This window comes from Perna viridis, chromosome 4 (assembly GCF_037379345.1).
Source record: "Perna viridis isolate PV_CMFRI_1.1 ecotype Kerala chromosome 4, ASM3737934v1, whole genome shotgun sequence".
Taxonomy (NCBI): Eukaryota; Metazoa; Mollusca; class Bivalvia; order Mytilida; family Mytilidae; genus Perna; species Perna viridis.
Genome location: NC_142448.1, coordinates 1,072,369 through 1,093,799, shown reverse-complemented (window position 1 = coordinate 1,093,799; position 21,431 = coordinate 1,072,369). Strand labels below are relative to the sequence as shown.

At 34.8% G+C, this 21,431-nt stretch overlaps 1 protein-coding gene across 5 annotated transcripts in view; it reads right to left on the bottom strand.

Annotated features, from left to right (window-relative positions):
• Positions 1-457: 457 nt before the first annotated feature.
• LOC148618371 (ankyrin repeat domain-containing protein 17-like) overlaps positions 458-21,431 on the bottom strand; it is a 33,288-nt gene continuing 12,314 nt past the window's right edge. For 2 of the 5 annotated variants that reach the window (XM_088577222.1, XM_088577220.1), the window contains exons 9-34: positions 21,099-21,290; positions 20,361-20,470; positions 18,413-18,500; positions 16,370-16,497; positions 15,938-16,069; positions 15,363-15,450; positions 12,766-13,671; positions 11,592-12,389; positions 11,116-11,261; positions 10,768-10,910; positions 10,412-10,517; positions 9,723-9,830; positions 9,302-9,477; positions 7,957-8,018; positions 7,474-7,670; positions 6,891-7,102; positions 6,258-6,640; positions 5,978-6,086; positions 5,531-5,659; positions 5,025-5,192; positions 3,186-4,468; positions 2,636-2,875; positions 2,175-2,405; positions 1,707-1,885; positions 1,204-1,344; positions 458-655 (exon numbers count right to left, since the gene is read on the bottom strand). In XM_088577222.1, coding sequence (XP_088433348.1) covers positions 620-655; positions 1,204-1,344; positions 1,707-1,885; positions 2,175-2,405; positions 2,636-2,875; positions 3,186-4,468; positions 5,025-5,192; positions 5,531-5,659; positions 5,978-6,086; positions 6,258-6,640; positions 6,891-7,102; positions 7,474-7,670; positions 7,957-8,018; positions 9,302-9,477; positions 9,723-9,830; positions 10,412-10,517; positions 10,768-10,910; positions 11,116-11,261; positions 11,592-12,389; positions 12,766-13,671; positions 15,363-15,450; positions 15,938-16,069; positions 16,370-16,497; positions 18,413-18,500; positions 20,361-20,470; positions 21,099-21,290 — 6,491 coding nt within the window. In that variant the 3' untranslated portion in view covers positions 458-619. Of the gene's footprint in view, positions 656-1,164; positions 1,345-1,706; positions 1,886-2,174; positions 2,406-2,635; positions 2,876-3,185; positions 4,469-5,024; positions 5,193-5,530; positions 5,660-5,977; positions 6,087-6,257; positions 6,641-6,890; positions 7,103-7,473; positions 7,671-7,956; positions 8,019-9,301; positions 9,478-9,722; positions 9,831-10,411; positions 10,518-10,767; positions 10,911-11,115; positions 11,262-11,591; positions 12,390-12,765; positions 13,672-15,362; positions 15,451-15,937; positions 16,070-16,369; positions 16,498-18,412; positions 18,501-20,360; positions 20,471-21,098; positions 21,291-21,431 lie in introns of all 5 variants that reach the window. The other 3 variants (XM_088577221.1, XM_088577224.1, XM_088577223.1) reach the window with 3 other exon arrangements.

Sequence of the window (21,431 nt, the reverse complement as noted above, 5' to 3'; positions counted from 1 at the left end):
TTTTGATGTGGGCTTTTAATATTTGGCATGCGGTTTCATCTCCTAAATCAAATTCATATATATGGCTTAACTGCCACGGCTGGGCCCACACAGATGGATTCCATCTCAATGATTTCAAATCATTTATATCATTATTTGCAAATTGTATTCATTTTGACTTCTTTGATTTGTTTGTTTGTAGAAGTCGCAGTTATGTTGATTTTTTTCAAAAAGTAACAGAACTTGTGTTTATGATCCTTAACTTGATCTATTCATTATCAAGATGTAAGTCTTTACATATATCACCGAACTGCTCACAATCATTTCTCTTGATTGACAGTGTGAGGGGTGAATGGGTTACACTATAGTGACAGGGCTTCAAATTTATGTTTCATGAAAATACAATAATTCCCTCTTCTTTAATCATAATCATGATTTTGAATAATTTGCAACATGCAAATAAACACAAAGTCATACATTTAATTTTACAACAAGGTCAATGGCCTTGCTGAATTTTTATCTATAATGAGAAAGGGCAATGCTATGTCTGACAATTAACAAGAAAAAAAAAGACGCCAAGCTTATAATCGTCCAATAAACACATAAAGACTTCCAGCTTTCTACAAATCAGCAACAACAGTCATAAACTTGTCTGAGAGCTCCAGGAATTCCACATCTAAATAAAAAAAACAAATGTGTTTATACAACAGGAATAATATGATATAAACAAAAATAGTAAATATAAACAGAAAATTTATACAGGGTCAAGTAGCCAGAAAAGTTTTTGTGTTTCCAATTACGTGTACCAACTTGTGTACCACATTTACTCCCCCCTCCAAAGTTTGAAGTTTTTAATAAAGTATGCCTTCTCACAATAATAATTTGAAGCTGACAACATTGAATCTATAGAACTAGAGAAACATGCAATTCATTTTTTGGTCTTATTTGATAATATATCAGCATTTTATGAATTGAATAAACAATTACTGTGACTTGCAGTACAAGCTGGAAGAAACTACATTCAAACAGTAATAAAAATGACCAAAATATACAACTGCTAACCATCTAATCATGCAACAGTTTATCAACCAAAGGAAACAAAATGAATGCATGAATTTTATGTAATATAAAACAGTTCTCACAAAGAAACATTAAGAGTAACATTCTATAGTTTTGAAGTATTACCCTACAATGTTAAGCCGATACATTTGGATGATGTCTTACCCCTTTATCAGAGGGTTCAGACATTTGGCCCTTTACTGGGGCATTCCACATATTAGGCATATGATCACCAAGAGGACCCGGGTTAAAAGATTGAGGCATTGGGTTTCCAGCACATTTCAATAACTGCATATCAACACCACTCTGAAATAAAAGATAATACAGACTAGTAACAATGAAGAGAGTTGAATAGTTCATGGGAAAAATAATTATGTCATAACAATTTGTTTCTAGTTATTAGCAACAATGTACTAAAAAAAAACATTTCTATACTAACTTCATTTTTTTTGTTGCTTACTTACACCCAAGAAGGAAAAATTCCTACCTTACATTGTTCTGGTATTTTTTTTTTTAAATGAAATTTCCACACTGGGTGGCACAAAAAAGTGTTTGACTTTAAACCACCTGAAGCAAATAAACTAAAATGCACTAACTCTTTCAAGTTGTGGTTTTTGATTGATATTACACACAGAAAAAGCATATCAAAATTTAAATTTTCCACCTACCTGAAAAGATTTATCAATAGGACCATTCATGAATTCAGCACTATTCTGTAAAGAAGTCGGTGGTCCATCTTCTAGTTGGGGGGATGATGAACCATGATTTATCACAGAAGAAGTTGTGGGAGGGTTAGCCACTGATGTCATTACATCAGAGTTTACAGGAGTCCACTGCATACTCAACTCTGAAAACATTAGAATGCTTTCCAAATAAAATACATTTCAATCATAAGTTGAAGTATGAACGCTTTAACATAAAAAAAAAAAGAGATAAATATGATAAAATTTTGACAAATGGAAGGCTGATAAATGAACAGATAGAAGGATGGACATCCTGATCAAACCAACTTCTACTACTAATCCAATTTTGATCAATGTTCAAGGTATAAGAGTACATCCTGAATAGCCTACCAAATAAAATGTCCTTAGTGTATTGTGATCATAGCATTCAATTAAGTTTAACAATCAACTTACCTGAGGCTAAGTTCCATACAGCTGTTTTATAGTCAGTAGTGAAATTATTAGCCATGCTATTAACAGGACCAGGACCAGTTGGTGCTCTACGCTGAGCTCTCTCACCGCCAATTGGCCGTAAATGCTTTCGATCTTCACCTTTGACAGGCTCCATCATAGGAGGAGGTGTGGCAGGTAATGGAGAAACTGAGCTGGGAGGTGGCACTGGTCCAGGAGAGCTTCCATCTACAACTAAATTGGAATCATTTCAAAACAAACTTTGTCACGGATAAATACATTTTCTTTGTCAGTAACGAGTGGTTTAAATTATTTCTCCACTCAATATTGTAAAATTAAGATTTAAAAAATGCAAACTTAAATTAAATTAAAGCTTAAATAATGATCATTATTTAAATCCATTTTAAATTGTGGCTTTATGATACTTCCCCTTGCTTCCATCTAAGAATATAAGCTTGCCTTACCTTTTGGTATAACCCCCATAACAGGAGCACTATTTGGTCTACCGGACTGCATTGGTGAAAATGGTCTGGGTGGTATATTTTGGGGGCCTGGTACAAATGCCCCTGATCCACTAGAAGGAGGAGCCTGTGGGGGTGGTCCCTGAGCCTGACTACTAGCAACAAACTGGCTAATCAGACTAGCAAATTCTTGTTGGGATATCATGCCCTGTGGAACCATACCAGGTGTAGCACTCATTCCACCTGCAATACATAAAAGCCAATAGACAAGTGGTAAAATGTGATTTGCAAAATGTTTAATAAGGCATTTATGACTTCTTTAGGAAACATCTTTTTCATACAGTGTGAATATCATACTTAAAATGGTCATTTCATTGTCATAAAATGCACTTGTTTTATTACTAGCAATACAATGATCTTGCTTATTTATACAGATCTTTCATATTTTGTTAATAGAGTATAATATTCTAAATCCTTGCAACTTACAGAGAAGCCATAAATGTAAACACCTGTGTTATTACTGGTTCATTATTGACATGAATACTAAACCTACCAGGTTGGTTAAACAATTGAGCCAGGTAGAGTGACTGTAGATACATAGCAGGTGGTATATTCTGTCCTGGAATCTGCCCTGGTTGTCGAGATGTAAAATCTGGGGCATTTGGATTCAAGGTACTCTCTATCTTAGGCAGTGTAAGAGGCTGATTTGGAGTGGTGTATTCATCTTTCCTAGGCTGATTTTGTACTGGGTTAATAGACTGACTAGGAGGAGATATCTCTCCTTGATTCCTGGGTGATATCACAGGAGACTGATTTGGCATGCGAAATCCTGGTGTTCTTGATAGCTCATCTCCTACACCTATTTTCATAGGCTGCATCCCACCAAATCCAAACATCCTCTGGGCTTCAATATCCTGAGGAGTCATGGGCCGTACATTTGTTGGTCTATACCCTGGAGCTTTGGCTTGGAGGGCAGTGTCGGACTTCCCCATCTGTCCTGGAATACCAGGGCTCTCAGACATTGGACTGTTGGCCACTGAACCAACTATTCCTGCTGCTGCAACACTAGCAAAATTCATTCTCTCTGCAGACTCATCTCTTCTTAAAAATTGGTCAGCAACATTGCTAAATGCATTATTAAATGGAGAAAATGTTCCAGGAGGAGCATTTGATGATTGCACTGGACCATTAGGAAGAGACTGTTGCTGGTTGCTTACAATCGGCAAAGGTTCATTCTTTTGATTGGATGGTCTCTGTAAAACTTTGACCATTCCTGGACCTGGTGACCTTGGCATCTCTAACTTGCTCATGGAAAAAACTGGTGAAGGACTTGTTGTAACCTTGGTAGACGAAGATGCAAAAGTATACGTCATGCTGTTAACAGCACTAGTTAAAGGAGGATTTGAAAATAATGGTTTTTTATTTTCCAAAGGAAACAGTTGTCTAGTAACATTTTTCTCTGGGTTTATTCCTGTGGAAACTGAAGTTATTTTCTGTTGGTTTCTACGTGGAGATGTTATAGTTGTTGTAGTGGGTGGTCCACCCCAAACACCAATACTTGCAGGCAATGTGGCCAAACGAACATTGCTATTGGACTGGGACCTAGACCCTGACCTTCCTGATGACCTTGAACTTGTAGTTACCACTGATGAAGAAACAATAGAACTGACAGTGGAAGTAGTAGGAACTGAAGTATCAATGGTGAAGTACATAGAATCCTTCAGAGGAGGTTGTTTATTGGTGATTTTAGGTATCAACTCAGTCAACTCCTTATCAGGGTCAGAGACCAGTGCCATAATCAATGCATGGGCTTGTTTGGTTGCTTCTGGAGGACCCCTACAATGAAGAAGAAATAGAAGTACATAAATAAGTATGAAAAAGAAATCTGTCAGCAACGGCTCACTAGTGATATCCTGCTTTCAGTCATGATAAAAAGAAATTAAAATTGTCCTCAGTAAACAAGATGTAGTTGAATTTTCACCCAAAAAGTATCCCACCATATGGCATACCTACAGGAAGAATGTGTTAAAATTTCAAACTGTTGTGATGAGTACATGTAGTTGCTGAGAAAAATCTGACCAAAATTTCAACTTACAAGTATATATAAAACCAAAAAATCAACGAAGTCCTTGGTAAACAGGAAGCTTTTATCAAATTTTTCAGAAAATGGATCCCACCATCTTGCATACCTAAAGGAAGAATGTGTTAATTTCAAGCAGCTGTGACAAGTATTTGCCGAGAAAACCTTGATGAAAATTTCAATTTTCCAAAAATAAATCCCGCCATATGACATGAAGTAAATGTTTCAATAACACTGATCTGCCATAGATTTGATGGATCATACATGTAACCTAATGCTAACTTAATAAAACAAATATGACAATGATCTTACTTAATGGTGATGACTCTCTCTCCACCATTGCCTTTCTGTTTCTCTACTTCTATATGAGCTCCAGAAGCTTCTCGGATGGCATTGATATTACATCCACTTCGCCCAATCACTCGACTTATTGCTGATGAGGAGACCTGCACTCTCTTAGACCTTGAAGTAAAACATTGCCTATTATAACTTATTAATAATGTAATGCTGGGTTTTATATAAGTAAAACAAAGTAAAATTAACTCAAAAGCAAAATTCCACAGGCTAACAACGATATCTGTAATAACTTTTTACTGAGCCAAACATGTTTTAAACAAACTTTAATTTTTAATGCAAAGCAAGAAGATGATATTTTAACATGATATGGTAAGCGCAAATTGGCAAAATTGAAAGTAAATAAATTATGAAAAATAGAATTGTTACAGATCCAGATTACAAAAATGAAAATTTGCCAAACACTTAAGATAATCATCCCTACTGTTAACAGATTACAGATTGTATTAAAGTTTTTATCTTACTTTCTCATCACTTCTTTCCATCCATCTTCTTTCTTTTGACCCTTTTTAGGACTAGACAGATTTGGAGATGTCTTATGTTGATGCATTACCTCTAAGTTCATCTTCCCTAGATTCTCATGCTTATTCTCCCTACAATCAATTTTAAACTGTAAAGAAACCATTCCAACTAAACAATCTAATAACCCTAGTTTGACTCCAATTATTGAAGGCAACCTGTAAAGATGTTTCCACAACGTTTGTCATGATAGAGTTCTAAAGAAAATATAGTTCCATAGATTAAATTTATCATTTCAAAATGGCAGTAAAGAATGCAAATCTACCTCTAACACCCATAAATTATATCAAACAGTGAAGGAATTTGACAACTGGTATCAAACTAGATGGGTCCAAATGATAGATACCATAATTGTGTACTTATGTAATTTTGCAAAAAGTTTAAATACATACACTTTCGATATTTTGGTCTTTTCCACACTTTTTCTTAGTTTCTCTACTTCTCTATCAGTGATCTTCAGCTTTTCTGGTAGTGTTCCGAAGTCATCTAAATCTCCAATGCCTATATTTGAACAAAGATAAATGGATAAAAAAATTACAGATACTCAATTTGAACTTTCATAAAAAAGAGCAATATAAATTTATAATTTAATATCAATTATCTACAAGCTTTATTTGCAACACGAGTTACATAAACTGCAATAAACTAGACAGTAACAAAAATAGTATCTACCTGAAGTAGCAGATTTAGCATTGACATCCTTCCTCCTCTTGACTTTATTATTGTTGTCAGGAACAGAAGTAATAGGTTTAGTTGATATTGTTGTTGTCATTGTACCACAGATAGATGCTGGTAGATCATCCATATCCAGAGGCTTCTCTTTCTTATTTTTCTTATTCTTCTTAGACTCAGCTGCTGTCACAGTGGTCTCTGCCCTATTGTTCTTGTTACGACCAGCTTTAGAATATTTTGGTTCATTGCCAGTGGGTAAAGCAATACCAATAGTAGATGTCACAGTGGCAGATGGAGGTTCTATAGGCACAGGTTCTTCATAGTCTTCTATCACTTCTACTTCTTCTTTCTTCTCGTTTTCAGGTTCAGGAGTGGAGTTTTTACTAGTAATAGAGTAAAAAGATATTATCAATTTAATTGTTTAATACATGTTATAATGGAATAACAAATTTTTTAACAGATCTATGATAATTTTAATTTTCTGAGATAAATAATCTGTCACTTTAAGTTACCTTTCTAACATGAATCTGTATCAATCAACATCTTAAAATTCTAAGCTTTAAATTGAATGATCATTTCAATTTCAGTCCATTCTGTAAAGAATAGAATACCCAAGTAATACCAATAACTTACGTAGTTTCCTTTTCTTTCTCTTGCTTCTCCTTTTTTTTCTGCTTCTTCTTCTCACGTCTTTTGGCAGCTACAGCTTTCTTCTTCTCCTGTGTTTCTCTTTCCTTGTCCAATTCTTCCAAAAGAATAGAGGCTATCTTGTTAGCCTCAGCCGCTTGGCGATCTTTAGCACTAACAATTATTTCCATGGACTGCTGGCATTTCTTGGCCAACTCCTGAAACAAATATTTCCTTGTCAAAATCAACAAAATAGCTTCAAACCCTAAAGACATTTCAATAGAATTACAATTAGAAATGGGGATTTTTTTTTCATCTTTCCAAAACCAGTACATTTATAATAGGCCACAATGTACCTCTGTCATGGGTACTGATACACTTTAATTAAAGTATGACACTGACAGAATATCAGAAGCAAGCACTGGTAAAATACATTTAGTCTTTCTTTTTACACTTTTTCAGTACAAATTCTTTTTGTACTTTTTCAGTACAAAATGTGAGCACGCATCTGACCTAAAGTACCAAGACATGGAATTATATGGTTAAAGTAATGGATATCCTGAATACTGACTAACTAATATTTACTTACTTTATCTTGAACAGTAGATATATATCTAGACAATTCTTGGTCAGATGGAAACTGGTTAACATGCTTGACCATCCATTTAACAACCTTAACATGACCCTTTCTGAAGGCAGCCATCAGACACGAGACTTTTCTATTGTCTTGGCTATCTATATCTGCATGTGCAGAAACAAGCAGCTGAACAACATCTAAATGACCACCTGAAATATAGACAAACAATGACCAAAGACATAGGAGTAATAATCTACTGAAGTCATACACACAACATTCAATATCAGATATTGTTAACGGACAGACATACTGACGATGTGAAAACTATATGCCATTTTCATCTTAGATGAGGGGCCACAAAAACCTTCATTTTGTATTCCTACTACTGTTCACAATAGAAAGCTGAGAACTGAAAATTGGAAATATTTTGAGCTTAGTTTACACCACAAAACAAATTACTTCTTCATTTTCTTTTATTAATCATGAATGACTTACCATTACATGCCAGCCAAAGGGGAGAGTTTCCCTTCTTGTTTTTCACATCAACTTGAGCACTTCTAAAAAAACAAAATTTAAGAATGCCTATTATTCATAATCAACACAGTAATGAAAAATCTTAAAATTCAATTGATAATAAATAAAAAGCTTTGCAGAGTGCAGCATGGTATGACTGCCGCAAGTTGAACTATGTTCACTTGAGGCAAGTATGCACATAATATTATTTTTTGATGCAACAAACTCATACAAGGCTAGGCTATTAAGGCTAGGATTTGCACATGGAATTCCGAAAGAAAAAATTTTTTTCAAAATCCCAGGGGCAATAACACTTGACAAGTTGTCCAACAATTTTGACTCATAGAAGACTTTGGTAGGTCTTATTACACAGATTGTTTCATTGAAAGTGTCTTTCTATCTATCATAGTTTTCAAGATACTGGCTGAAAATTGCAAAAAAAAGGTCATTAATCCTTTCAAGGGGAATAACTCTAACAAGGAGCTGTCCAACAAGGAATTGACTAACTACTCTGATCCAATACAAACTATAGTGGGCCTAATAATAAGGACCATTTCAGTAATTTAAAGAATTTGGCTGAACCTAATGGTTTTGGAGATGTATGAGAAAACCTTCTGACTGACCCCTTTGTTTGATTTTTAGTAACAGTGGCACTGTTGAAATTTCAACAGATAAAAAATCCCCAAATCACATCTATGCAGAATACCCTAAAGGGGGAGTGGTAAATGGGCAATAACTCAAACATAGCTAAACTGATAACAGCTAATTGAAAATGACCAGTTACAATTTCGATGCGAATATAGGTGGCTAGTGAGTAATTCAAATAGCTCTTTAGGTAGAAATCTGCCCTACATTAAACCAATGTGTCCTACTTAACAACCCCAGAACACCTGTGTGACCTCTTGGACACTGCCTTTTAAATTTGAATAGCTCTTACTTTACTTAAATATTATTGCAGTAAAAAAGTGTAACAAGTCAATTTTTTTAAGTAGATGATCATAACTATGAAAACATATTCCTAAATTAAATGCCTAATACCAAACAAGATGTTGCACACTATGTTGCAGTGCTAAGAATACCCCCAATAAACCATTTCTGTCAAATTAAGACGAACAGTTAACAGGAAGCAGAAAAGGGAGACAGCATTAAAGTAATATTCCAAATACTGAAGCATTCCCTCCATGAGATGCTGAGAAATTTGTTACTGGAAATTGTATAAGACAGACAGATGAGGTAATTGCAATATAGCCCCTACTCCCTAACCCAATACATATATTTGTACATACATGCACATGCAAGAAGCTGTTTCAATTCAAGTTTATTATACCTGGACAACAATAATTCAACAAATCTATAATGTCCTTTATCTGCTGCAATGGTTAAGGCAGTGTCTCTAGAGGAAGGTACAGGTGGAGCATTGACATCAGCTCCTTTGTCGAGGAGAACTCTTCCTACTTCTACATATCCTCCTGATGCAGCCTCCATTAAAGGTGTTAGGCCAGTCTGAAACAAACATTACTTTCTTATAATATACTATCTCATTATGTAAAAATTATCGTGAATCAAGTTAATATTAATCAGTAGGTTTAAACAAAATGTAGAATGATAATACTTGTCAGATGAACAACACTTTTAGAATGAGTCAGATGAGCAACACTTTAGGACTTGCTTGCAATCTATTTCATGAAGTTAGATGCATGTTAATGACGTGCTGAATTTTCTCCCTTGCGTTCAAAAGGCAGCCTTACCTTAGCTCTGTGCTCAATGTTAGCTTTACGATCTACTAAAAGACTAACAACTTCATGTCGCCCTTGGAAGCACGCTAATGTCAAAGCTGTATTTCTATTGGTCTCGATCTAAAATAGAAGTTCACTAAGAACTAATTGTGCACATGCAACATACACAAACAAATATATACACATTATAACCATTGGGATATACAATAAAATCACAATTAAAATTTAAAGTAAAAAAAGAGAATAATGTTATCAACACATAGTTAATGTAATCAATTTCAAATACATTGTTAAATTCTCAAGGACCTATCCTATGTACTTAAACATTTAAGTAGCATTCTGTGTAAGAATCAGGCAATGGGTGGCACATCATATTTCTCAATTATGGTTTTTTTTATGATATATTTTGACTGCTTATATAAGGAAGAAGTGGGGAAAAATTTTCCTGCCATTTTTTCCATAGTTCATTTCAACTAAAATCGACCTATCAATATCATAAGAAGGCAAATTTCACAAACACTTTGATGGTTATTTCTGAAGGTTATGGGGTATAAATACTTGGTTAATGCAATAAAATCTCAGTGTTTTTTCCCTTCACGTGCCACACCTTATACAAATTTAGCCTGATTCTTAGACGGAGAAGTAATTAATTACTAGAACATCTACTGGAATGTGTAAACCTAAATAGGTGATCTAATTACCTGTGCATTTATATCACTACCCATATCTAGCAGTAGTTTGACAGCTGCTGTATGACCATTCATTGCTGCTAACATCAGTGGTGATATTCCCAACTTACTGCCAGTTCTGCAACAAACATATTAACAATAGTTTAAGTCTTCTTTTACTCACATTCCTAACTGTTTATACACAATAAGTTACTAGCTAGATGGACATGTATGTGATACTTTATGACCTATTATTATTTGCAGGTTAAACTACAATAATAAAAACACAACAACTAAACAAGGGAACAAAATTAACTACTATTGTCTGAAGTACAATATAGTACATTTATTCTAAACCCCTCTGTGTAGTTTCTAAAACTCATCATTACCTAGAATTTATTTCAGCGCCATGAGACAAGAGGAGTTTGATGATGTTGACATAGCCTCCTGATGCAGCTAGACTCAGTGGTGTGTAGTCAGATACATTTCTATGCTCTTTGTTGGCACCTCTACTCAACAGCAGTTCAACAACCTATCAAAGACATTATTGATGATTTAACAGTTCATCTAGGAAACTAATATTTTACTGGTTACTGATGTGTCTTTCTAAATTATCACTTCTTCATAATGCTACTCCCTGTACATGATGAAGACAATTTTTCATTAGTTTCAAGTTGGACTTCTATTTTATAAATATATAGCTTACAAGTGTCCCAGATATATTGATATAAATGTACCTCGAACCTGCCACCAGAACATGCCAATGACAAAGGTGTATCTTTGGTTCTCTCAGATTGGGCCTCCATGTCAGCACCATGATCTAGAAGGATTTCTACTACATCTACATGGCCTGCTGTTGCTGCTAGTATCAATGGTGTAAACCCTACATATAAATAGTCAGAACAACAAATTACTCACGTACTAACAGTAAAACACTATACATAAATGCAATAGTACTTTACAGAAGGATTTTGAAATGTTTTACAGATGAATCCTAATTTAAAAATTCTTGCCATTAAATTAAACCAAAATTTTTAAGTCTTTGTGACATAATAATTAATTGGCTGTGATCAATATCAAGTTTGCCAGTCCTAAAAACTTACATTATTAAATATAATTTTTTAAAAACAGTCGGTTGAACCTGTTATAATTTTATACACAGAACTGCCCCTGTTTTAAGCATATTGCAGGATTACATTCAATACTATCATACCTTTCTTATCACGATGTTCAATATCAGCTCCCTTGGAAAGGAGCAAGCTGACCAACTCAGCATGACCACCATGACATGCCAAAGTCAATGCAGTGTCGTGATTACTCTCTGTCTGGGAGTCTAAGTCAACAGGAGCACAGAGTGGCGAAATGCTCTGTGGAGATGCTGGAGAAGGGTTTGGTGTCAAAGGTGTTGAAGGTGGTGGAGTTATTGTCTCTGGAGCTGGCATGCCAGTAACAGTCTGGTTGTTGTTGTACAGGTGACGTTTTGGACGTTGGTTTTTGGGCATGGTAGTAGGAGGTACAGGGGGTGTTGGTTGTTTTATCTGCTGTTGAAGCTGTTGTTGAAGGAGTTGCGCCTGTTGTTGCTGTTGTAGCAACTGTTGTTGTTGTTGTTGAGACAACTGCTGTTGAGAAATCAGATGGGGTTGAAGTAAAGGTTGAGGAATAAATGCCTGAGGCAAAGACTGTGGTTGTTGTAATTGCTGTTGGATGTATGGCTGCAGCTGACTAATCTGTTGTCCAATGGCTTGCTGCTGAACAATCTGTTGTCCTGCAACAGGGATGTGCTGGGAAGCCAACTGTTGTTGTTGAAAGTTTGGTTGTGACAACATTTGAAGTAACTGATCTTGTTGCTCTGGTGTTAAGGTGAGTTGAGGAAACTGCATGGTCTGTGTTTGTTGTTGCTGAACCTGTATTTGTTGCTGCTGTTGACGGACAGTGATGTTTTGAATTTGTTGTTTATATGCGAGAGTTAATGCCCCTGGATTGGCCAACTGAGGAACACCATGAGTTAAAGCTGAAATCATAAAATATAAGCAACTTTAAAGACTAGTAGGTAAGCTTCTTATGTAAACTTAAAATCTATTAGGCTTTCAATAAATCTACACTAAAGATAAATTTAAAAACACAATTTAAAGTGCCTGCCAACATCACTTTCATTCCTAGATCAAGGGTTAACTAACATGCTGTAAGGGGGGGGGGGGTGTCAGTATTTGGGGTATATATAAATTCCATATGTACACAATTATAAATGTGTTTAAAATGTTCTCAAATAAGATTTTAAAATTTTACCTATACTAATAAAATAGCTTCACTTTTTGAATTTCAAATCCACAATGGTTCTTACGGTTTTCTTTTCATTTTAGAGGAGTTACATGAAAACCCCAACTTACCATTTTCTTGTTCAGGTGTCAAATTACCATTGACTACTGATGCAGATGTAGTGACTGTTGCCGTTGTTGATGTGACTGTCTGATTATTCCTTGCCACAAGCGTATTTTTCTTGATAGTACGTTTTGGTGTGTTGCCGTTGTTCCTTGCCCACATGTCCTTGTTTTCTCCTTGTTGATCCTCAGTTGGTTGACTAGAGGTTACAGGTATAATACCTTCATAGGGAATATTTGGAAAGACAATTTGGCCAACTGCAGTTGAGCCATCAGTTGTTAATATACTACTGATTTGTTTATCTAAATCATTAGATGGTTCTGGATCAACAGATGATTCAATACCAATTTCCTCCATAGTTAGATCATCAGGTGTAGTTAATTCATCATGTTTTCTCAGTTTGTTTTGTAATGCCTTAGCACCTTGTTGAAGAACTTGGTGTAACTGTTGTTGTTGTTGCTGTTGTTCCAACTGATGATGAGCACTAAGAATCAATTGAGCCTGGGCCTTCTCCTGCAGCTCCTTCTCCACTTTCTGCAACTCATGTAATATCTGTTGTTTCCTCAAGATCTGCTCTTCTCGGGTAGATGCAGAATTGTCCAGCTCATTGGCCATTACATTATTAATAATCGCCTCTAACCTTTCAGTGGCCTTGACATCAACTGTTTGGTCAGACTGGACATTTTCAGATGTTTCTTGTTCTAGGTTAGAGGCAGTATATTCTACAGCAGAGGTTGGAGTAGTCGGTGTGTTACTTGTTGGTTTACTAACTTTTCCACCACCATTATTAACCATATTATGACTTCTTTTTATGGAATTCTGCATGTTTTTCAGGATCTGTTGTTCATTGGTTCTTGCAGTGATGTTAAATTCTTTCTCCTGGGTTTTCTTATTCACATTAACATTCACAACACCTGAAAATGAAAATTAATTTATCACAGACCAACTTGTACATACCTAAATAAGTACAGTTTTTAAAACTTGAATCTCAAGTGATATTTAAATAATCTAAATTCTATTCTGTCTTTCTATTATTACCAACATGGTTGGGCTGTTTGGTAATTGGTATTTCTGACATTGTGCAGAAAGTCGAGTTGAAACAAGTATAAATGTATTAAACAACTGCACAAATTTGAATAAAATCCTTCAATCAGATGATCTCAATAAGCAATCTGAGTTGACACAACTTCCAACACAAATGTAGCTATTGTTTGGCCGTAGATTTTATCTACATTGTATACATCCTACTTCGTTGTCAGTGAACATCTATGTGAACCTTTGACAGTCTTTCACTTTTATAACTTATTCAAGGACCAACAGATGAATTAAGAAAGACACACACTAGTCAATTTAAATAAAGGGATACATTGTCAATTTTAACCAAGGGTATCATGTAAAACATTACATGTGGCAGATTATAATCAAAGACTGAAGTCTTCAAAGTTGCTAATCATCAAATATTCTATGCCACTAATTTTGGCTTCCTTTATATAGATATAGGAGCCCTGATAATGTATATGACCTATATAGTCAATTGTAACAAGCTCCTGTGTCTGAATCAGAAACTGGGCAATGTTCAATGCTAACAGATCATTTTATCTTTTTATGTAAACTTTCCATTCTCATACAAGCAACTAAATATCATGGAAATGACAGCCATCTCTTAGGGCCCCGCTGGTTGAAAATATATTTTTAAATATCCACTGCTTAACGGGAAATATTGAGAACTTGATAAAAAATTGGTCGATCAAAACGAAACGTAAACATGACTTGTAACTCATCATAATTGACACATGATTGACTTGCTTACCAAATACAAGTCTAATATCTGCATGCGTTTGGAAAAAAGTGTGAAAACTGAGATTTTAGTGAAATTTTGGAATTCCAAGGGCCGTAACTTGGTCCAAAATCAGTGGAGCGGAACGAAACATACACTTGAGTTGTAACTAATCATACTTGACACATATCCACAACATTGGTCCATTATCTGCAAGCGTATGGGAACAATAAGCGGAAAACTTCGATTTTAGTTAAATATTGGAATTCCAAGAGCCGTAACCTGGTCAAAAACCGGTGGAGCAGAACAAAACTCAAACTTGATTGGTAACTAATCATAATTGACTCGCATAAAAAATATCAGCCCAATATCTGCAAGCATATGGTAAAGTGCGGAAATTGGCGATTTTAGTGAAATTTCAAAGTCCAAGGGCCATTACTTGATAAAATATTGGTGGAGAGGAACAAAACTCACACTTGATTTGTAACTATTCATACTTGACCCACATACAAAATATCAGCCCAATATCTGCAAGCATATTGAAAACTGATTTTGTTTCGGACGGACAGACTGATTACTATAGGGCAGCCACTACTTAGTGGCGGGGCCCTAAAAAACTCACGTAGAACATGTGTATGATATTTGAGAGGTACATTTTTATCTTGTATGAGGTTAGAACTATGAATCTATGAGGTGAAACATGGCACCAATCAGCAGCTTAATGTGGAATAGTAACATAATTATGCAAATCATATGCGAAATATACTGAAATTACAAGTGCAAGAAGTCATTAACAATATTAGCGCTTTAAAATTCTCTCTAAAATACCTGGCGGTATGGTGATAAAGTTGGCAGAAGTAGGATCTGGATCACTAGGGGGTACAATATTCCCTAATCCTTGTACTGGTACCCTGGCCTGTAGAAGAAATAGGAGAAATATTAAGATGACAAAAATTGCATTGCAGTTCTTGACACGTACATGCATGTAAAATATCAAAGACATGGGGAGTATATGTGTAACACAGTGTAAAATAATTGAAAATATAACTAGTAACAGAGAATAGTTTATCCTATTTGCTATAGTTCATTGTAGTTTCTTAGTTTTAAAAGTAGTTATAGTCAAAATGATATTTCTTAAAGAATAGCTAGAGAACTGCAACACAAGCAAATATTACTAAAAGCATTGTACACTAATTATCTCCTGCTTTCAAAATGTGCAAGGGGAAATAAAAAGATATTTCAAGACGACTAGGGGATGACAGATGGCTGAACAAGTCAGAAACATAATCTAATCTCAGTTTTGTAGCACAAGACATCATAAAAAAATATCTTTAGCATTTAATAGGGAAACAGCAAAAAATAAGAACCATTAAGTGCATTTAATATGGTACATTCAAAATTACCTCATGTGGCTCAGGCAATTGTTCTAATTCAGGTGAGCCATTCATAAGTACTCTGTTTGGATATTCCAGTAAAAGTTTCACAACCTGGGTATGTCCACCTTTGGCAGCTTCAATGATCATTGTTGAACCATCCTGAAGTTAAAATAAAAGCTGTTTATAGTATTAATCTGACCAGTAAATTACCTATAAACATGACCTTGTAAAAGGTTCCAAACAATTCTTTCTAGAGATAGACCCAATAAAGTGTGTTACCAGTTGTGAGTTAACATCTGAAATTATCACTAAACCTGAAAACCAATTTTAAGTGGGTAAGGAGGGTATTATTGAACCCTCCCCCCCCCCCAAAAAAAAAAAATTCATATCATTCTCCAAAAAAATTTCATAACCATTGACCCCTAGCCTTTCCACTCCTTTTACTTAAATAAAACTTGCTTTAAGTTTGTGGATTGGGTCAGCTCCATGAGCCAACAGGAGCTCAACAACTGCTAAGTGTCCACCAGCACAGGCTAAAGACAGGACTGTATGGTCATTGGTTGAAGTAGCTCTGTTCACATCAGCTCCTGAAATGGAAAGTGTTAAATACAAGATTATGCACTGGAAAAAGTAAGTAAAGTATCATTTTCTATGCGAAAAACATACAATTTGGTTAACCTGTGTTTATAAATTCTACGAGGAGATTACACACATTAAAGTGTATCACTGATCTTGGCAAGAATTACAACACTGACGCTAACCTGTTTTATTAAGATCTTTTGAGTAATTTCCCCTGATAAGGTTATTGATACAATACATTTAACAACAGCAGAGTACTTTTTACCTCTTGGTGCAATAGTAACAATAGTAACAATTTGTACCGTATTTTTTTACTATAAGTCGATATTACTTTTTTTTTTCAGCAAATGTCATCCTCGACTTATCATCCACTTTAACTTATATACGAAAAATCTACAAGTGATCTGATTGATTGTTTTCATTAATAATATGGGATAACAGGGATTGACACTAACTTTTTTATCTTGGTTGCCACCCGGGCTCCTAAGTTAAAAAATCTAGGAGCCCAGAAAATTTTTCAGAATATTAGTTTAATGTGTAATTGTTTGAAAATACATTTCTTTTCAAGAGATTTTAAAAGTATTATGGAATAAACTATTTATTTCCCTGTCTTCAGTTTATTACCTAATTGGTTCTCATCTAGTACTGTAGTGAGTACTCACAAATAAACATTTCATGAAATAGTTTTTTTTATTAATTCTTAAACAATAATGAATTAAAACTCATTAGAGATTAAAACAGTGAAACATCATCAATCTCTTCCAAAGTCAAAAAGTCTTTCAAAAACAAAGTCCTCATCTAAATCAGAATCCAACGATTCATTTCCAGAGTCACTTTCTGAGCTGGAATAATATTTATTGTTCACACCAAACATCAGATCATCTTCAGCATCATAATTATTGTTAGAGGTTGGTTCTGCTGCACTAGGACCTAAACTATCAATAGCATGAAAATCACCATTTACACTAAGATCATTTTCAGACTCTACCAGTTCATCAACAGAATTTGCATCTGTCTCTACAGTGACAACATCATCTGACAGCACTACAGGACCAACAAATTTGTACTCAAATGTAGATTTTTTGCAGGAGATCGTTTAGTTTGTTCCTTCGCAATCGGCTTTACCCCTTCAATGTATTGCCACATTTTACCATGGTCTTTACTAACTGGTATTTATTATTTGTATTTGTACGCAAAAATCAACCAGTTGCGATTTCCGGTATGCCTAAAAACCGGAAAACAAACCCGACCACGTACCAAAATTACGGTCGCCACTCAGACGACAAACAATGGTTATTATCGTCGCCCAGCAAAAATTTAAGTCGCCACAGGCGACTGGGCGACTGTTAGTGTCAATCCCTGGGATAAACTGCAATCACCTCTTGAAAACAACAAAAGCCGTCAATGCAAAGCAAACCAGCGATCAATTGATATCAGTGCTGCTATCCATTTATGAATGAATACGACGATGCTATATTAAAACATCCCTAATTCTTTAAAACTGTTAAAATATATAAACGAAACTCTTGAAGATAGGTTTACAAAATCTTCAATCGAATCATTCCAGAGTTATCAGTCCTTTTATATGCAAATTCATACCCATTTACAGTTTGTCATACACAATCGCATGTGGCACAAATTATATTCAATTAAGTGTTATCTAATTGGTTAATTGCAACCAGATTTAAAGGTAGCAAATTTTTACTGTAATTTAGAATACCAGATTAAATTATTAGTTACCAGTTATCCAGACTAATTTCACACCTGGTTGCCCATGCTTGACATGGTTACGATATTTGGATTTCAATATCAGAGTGTGTCGATTTTAGTAAAAAAAAAATTGGGCAATTCAACTTATACTCCACATTGACTTATAGGTCATAAGATATGGTATGTAACTAATTAAGAACTTGTCAAACTTACCTTTACTGATAAGAAACTGGACAGTACAAAGATAACCTGCTCTTGCTGCTTTCATCAAAGGAGTTCTTCCTCCCTCAGATTCATGTTCCTGTAAAAATAAAAATGGTTTAAAATTTCATCTGTCAGTATTGTCAATCCTCTGTTCTTGCTGTAATACACAATTCCCGATCATTCTTTCAAACTGGAACCAAAAAACAATTTTGACCTGTTAATAAAAAAATAGCTTAATTCTAACATCAAAAGCCAACAATATTTGTGCCTTATTATTTAAACCCATTTTCAGTGATTTAGCTAGCGCTCGTCATTTTTGCAAGATCTGTCTCCATCCTTCTGATTTGAGGAGTTTTAGGTTGAAGAGGGCTTTTGAGGTGTGAAGTTGGGCAAAAGACAGGAGGATTTTCTCTTATTAGTTGAGTGTCAGGTCATACCATAATAGTAGCTTTTGTCAAATAGTAGCTATTTGAGACTGAATGCATCAAAGCTTTGTAATGATGTCAAAAATTTTTCTATTTTACTATTTTTCTGATAGAAATTATTTTATTTTATTATTATTATTCTTATAGAAAATAACAGTTATTTTGTTGTAACATTTATTGTATTTATTGTTATGTCTGTATCTGTAAACTTAAAATAAATATATTAAGAGTGTTTTATGTCTTTAGTTTTTGATACTACTGACTATTTACAAAAATCTGCTGCCCATAATATGTCGTTCGTGCTCTACGCAAAAGTGACTAAAGCCCTCAAAATCCTAGCTAAAACCCTGCCCATTTTGTATTGTGTTTTACCAAGTAAACACAAAGGTCTAAAACCTATGCAGACCTTCAAAGAGTACACCAAACATACAATGTTTTACTGAATTATCATAGAAATATTTCAAAGCCATTATTCTTTTCTGTAACTAGTGAAACTAGTAAACAAAACTAAAAAAAAATAATATCTGTTGTCCCCCTCGAAAAAATGTAAAACCCTTTGGTAAAACTTGTATCTATTAGCAAATCTGACATATACTATTTTGCTTCATGCAGAGCTACATATGAATCTAAATTTTCATATATATTTAGTCAAAATCCACTAAACAGTTCAGGTGACGTAGCTTATCAGGTTCAATTACAGTTGAACTTCACTTCCTCAAACTCGGATGGCTCGAACACCCAGGATTTCTTGAATACAATTCAAAGTACCAAAATTTTCTCCTATATAATCAATATAAATAACCTTGGATTTCTCGAAAACTCGAACTGACTAGTCGGTCCGTTCGGTAATAAATCTCAGAGAATAAACCTCACTAACTCGAACTCATCAGCCATTTTGTCAACTTGGGTAATAAAAGGTGTGAAAAACTGAAACCCTTTCATTAATCAGTGTCATTTTAGTTAATTACAGGTAATACTTAAGTCATCACTAATTAGGTAGTTTTGATAAAACTGATTGAAGTTCCAGAATGTTCCGAAGTCGGTATGATGAAACCATGAAAGAAAATCGGATGAAAACAAATTATTGACCAATGAACCTGCACTCTGGACGTTTTTAAAAGAAAATACAGTTTTTTTAATGTCCGTAAATCAACATAATCTTCCGAAAGCGAACGAAAAAGATCCACAAACTAACACAACTTCGGATGAAGTAAGCAATTTCTAACAATAAAGTCGAACTTGGACCGCCAACGAAAGAAATCTGGAAATAAACGAAATTCAATTTCTCGAACTCCCGATAACTCAAACACATTTCAATGGTCCCTTGGAGTTCAAGCTACCGAGGTTTGACTGTATATTCAAATGTAATGATTTAACAAAAAATATATTGCCTATAATGTCCAACTTTCATGTAAAGTTCCAGCAAAATCAACAGAACAGTCTAGGAGAAGTTGCAATTAAAACTATTCTAATGGAATACCATGGTAATCCCTATATCATAGAACTTCCAAGGAATAATAATTAAAACTTACAAGTTCAGCTCCATGAGCTAAGAGTACTTCTGCAACATCAGTATGTCCATTCTCACAAGCGTAGGTTAAAGCTGTATCTCCTGTTCCAGTCTGGGCATGCACATTTGAACCTGCAGTACAAAATCGATACTTAAATTCTCTTGTTTGTGGTATGCACAATCTGGCCTTTCAAATTTATCTTTGTTCTCAGGCCAGTTTAATGATTTTTGTGTTTTTACTTTATTCATTTGTAAAAAAAGTAAAAAGACAGCCTTTATTATATGACAGATGACGTGAGAACCAAGGAATTATTATATTATAATATGTGACGGAGGGCTTAAGAACCAAAGAGTTATCAAATTTGTCCTTCAACCATGTTTTTACAATGATTTGCCAAGTAAATAACAGTGCTGTAATGATCTATAACTTATTCAGCTGGTAAATTAGTGCTATACATTTCTGGAAAACCCAAAATCTTATTAACATTTCCGGTCTTAAAATTGGTTTATTTTTCATCTAAATAGCAGTGACTGGGAATAGAGTGAGCCCTGTGCCTTTTATCACATACCTGCTGAGACCGCCCATTAAAATCAGAAATGTTAAAGAATAGCCCACTGATAATCCACGATAATTAAAAATGGCCTAATTCCAATCCCAATCACTGAAATGGGCACACCATTTTCTTGATTATCTCTTTTTTTCTCCATAAGTTAAATGGTTTTTTTTTTGGTTTTTTTTAAAATAAAATACAGCTCTCACCAGCTTTGAGCAGGTATTTAACAAGTTCTAGGTGTCCCTCCTGTGCAGCCTCCATCAGAGGTGTACTACAGCCAAGCTCATTGTCTGCACCAGCTTTGATCAGGAAGTCTGCCACATCTAGGAATCCGCCACAGCAGGCCAATGTTAATGCAGTTTCCTGGGTTTCTTCAGTTTGGGCATTGATGTCAGCACCTGCAAAGGAAAATATTGAAGTTCATACAACAATTGGTAGGCTCATGGGAGATCCTAATACTACATTTATGTCAACAAGTGTATGTAATTAAAAACTTCCTGAAGATGTTAACTTTCTTAATCAAGATCATAACAGCTGCA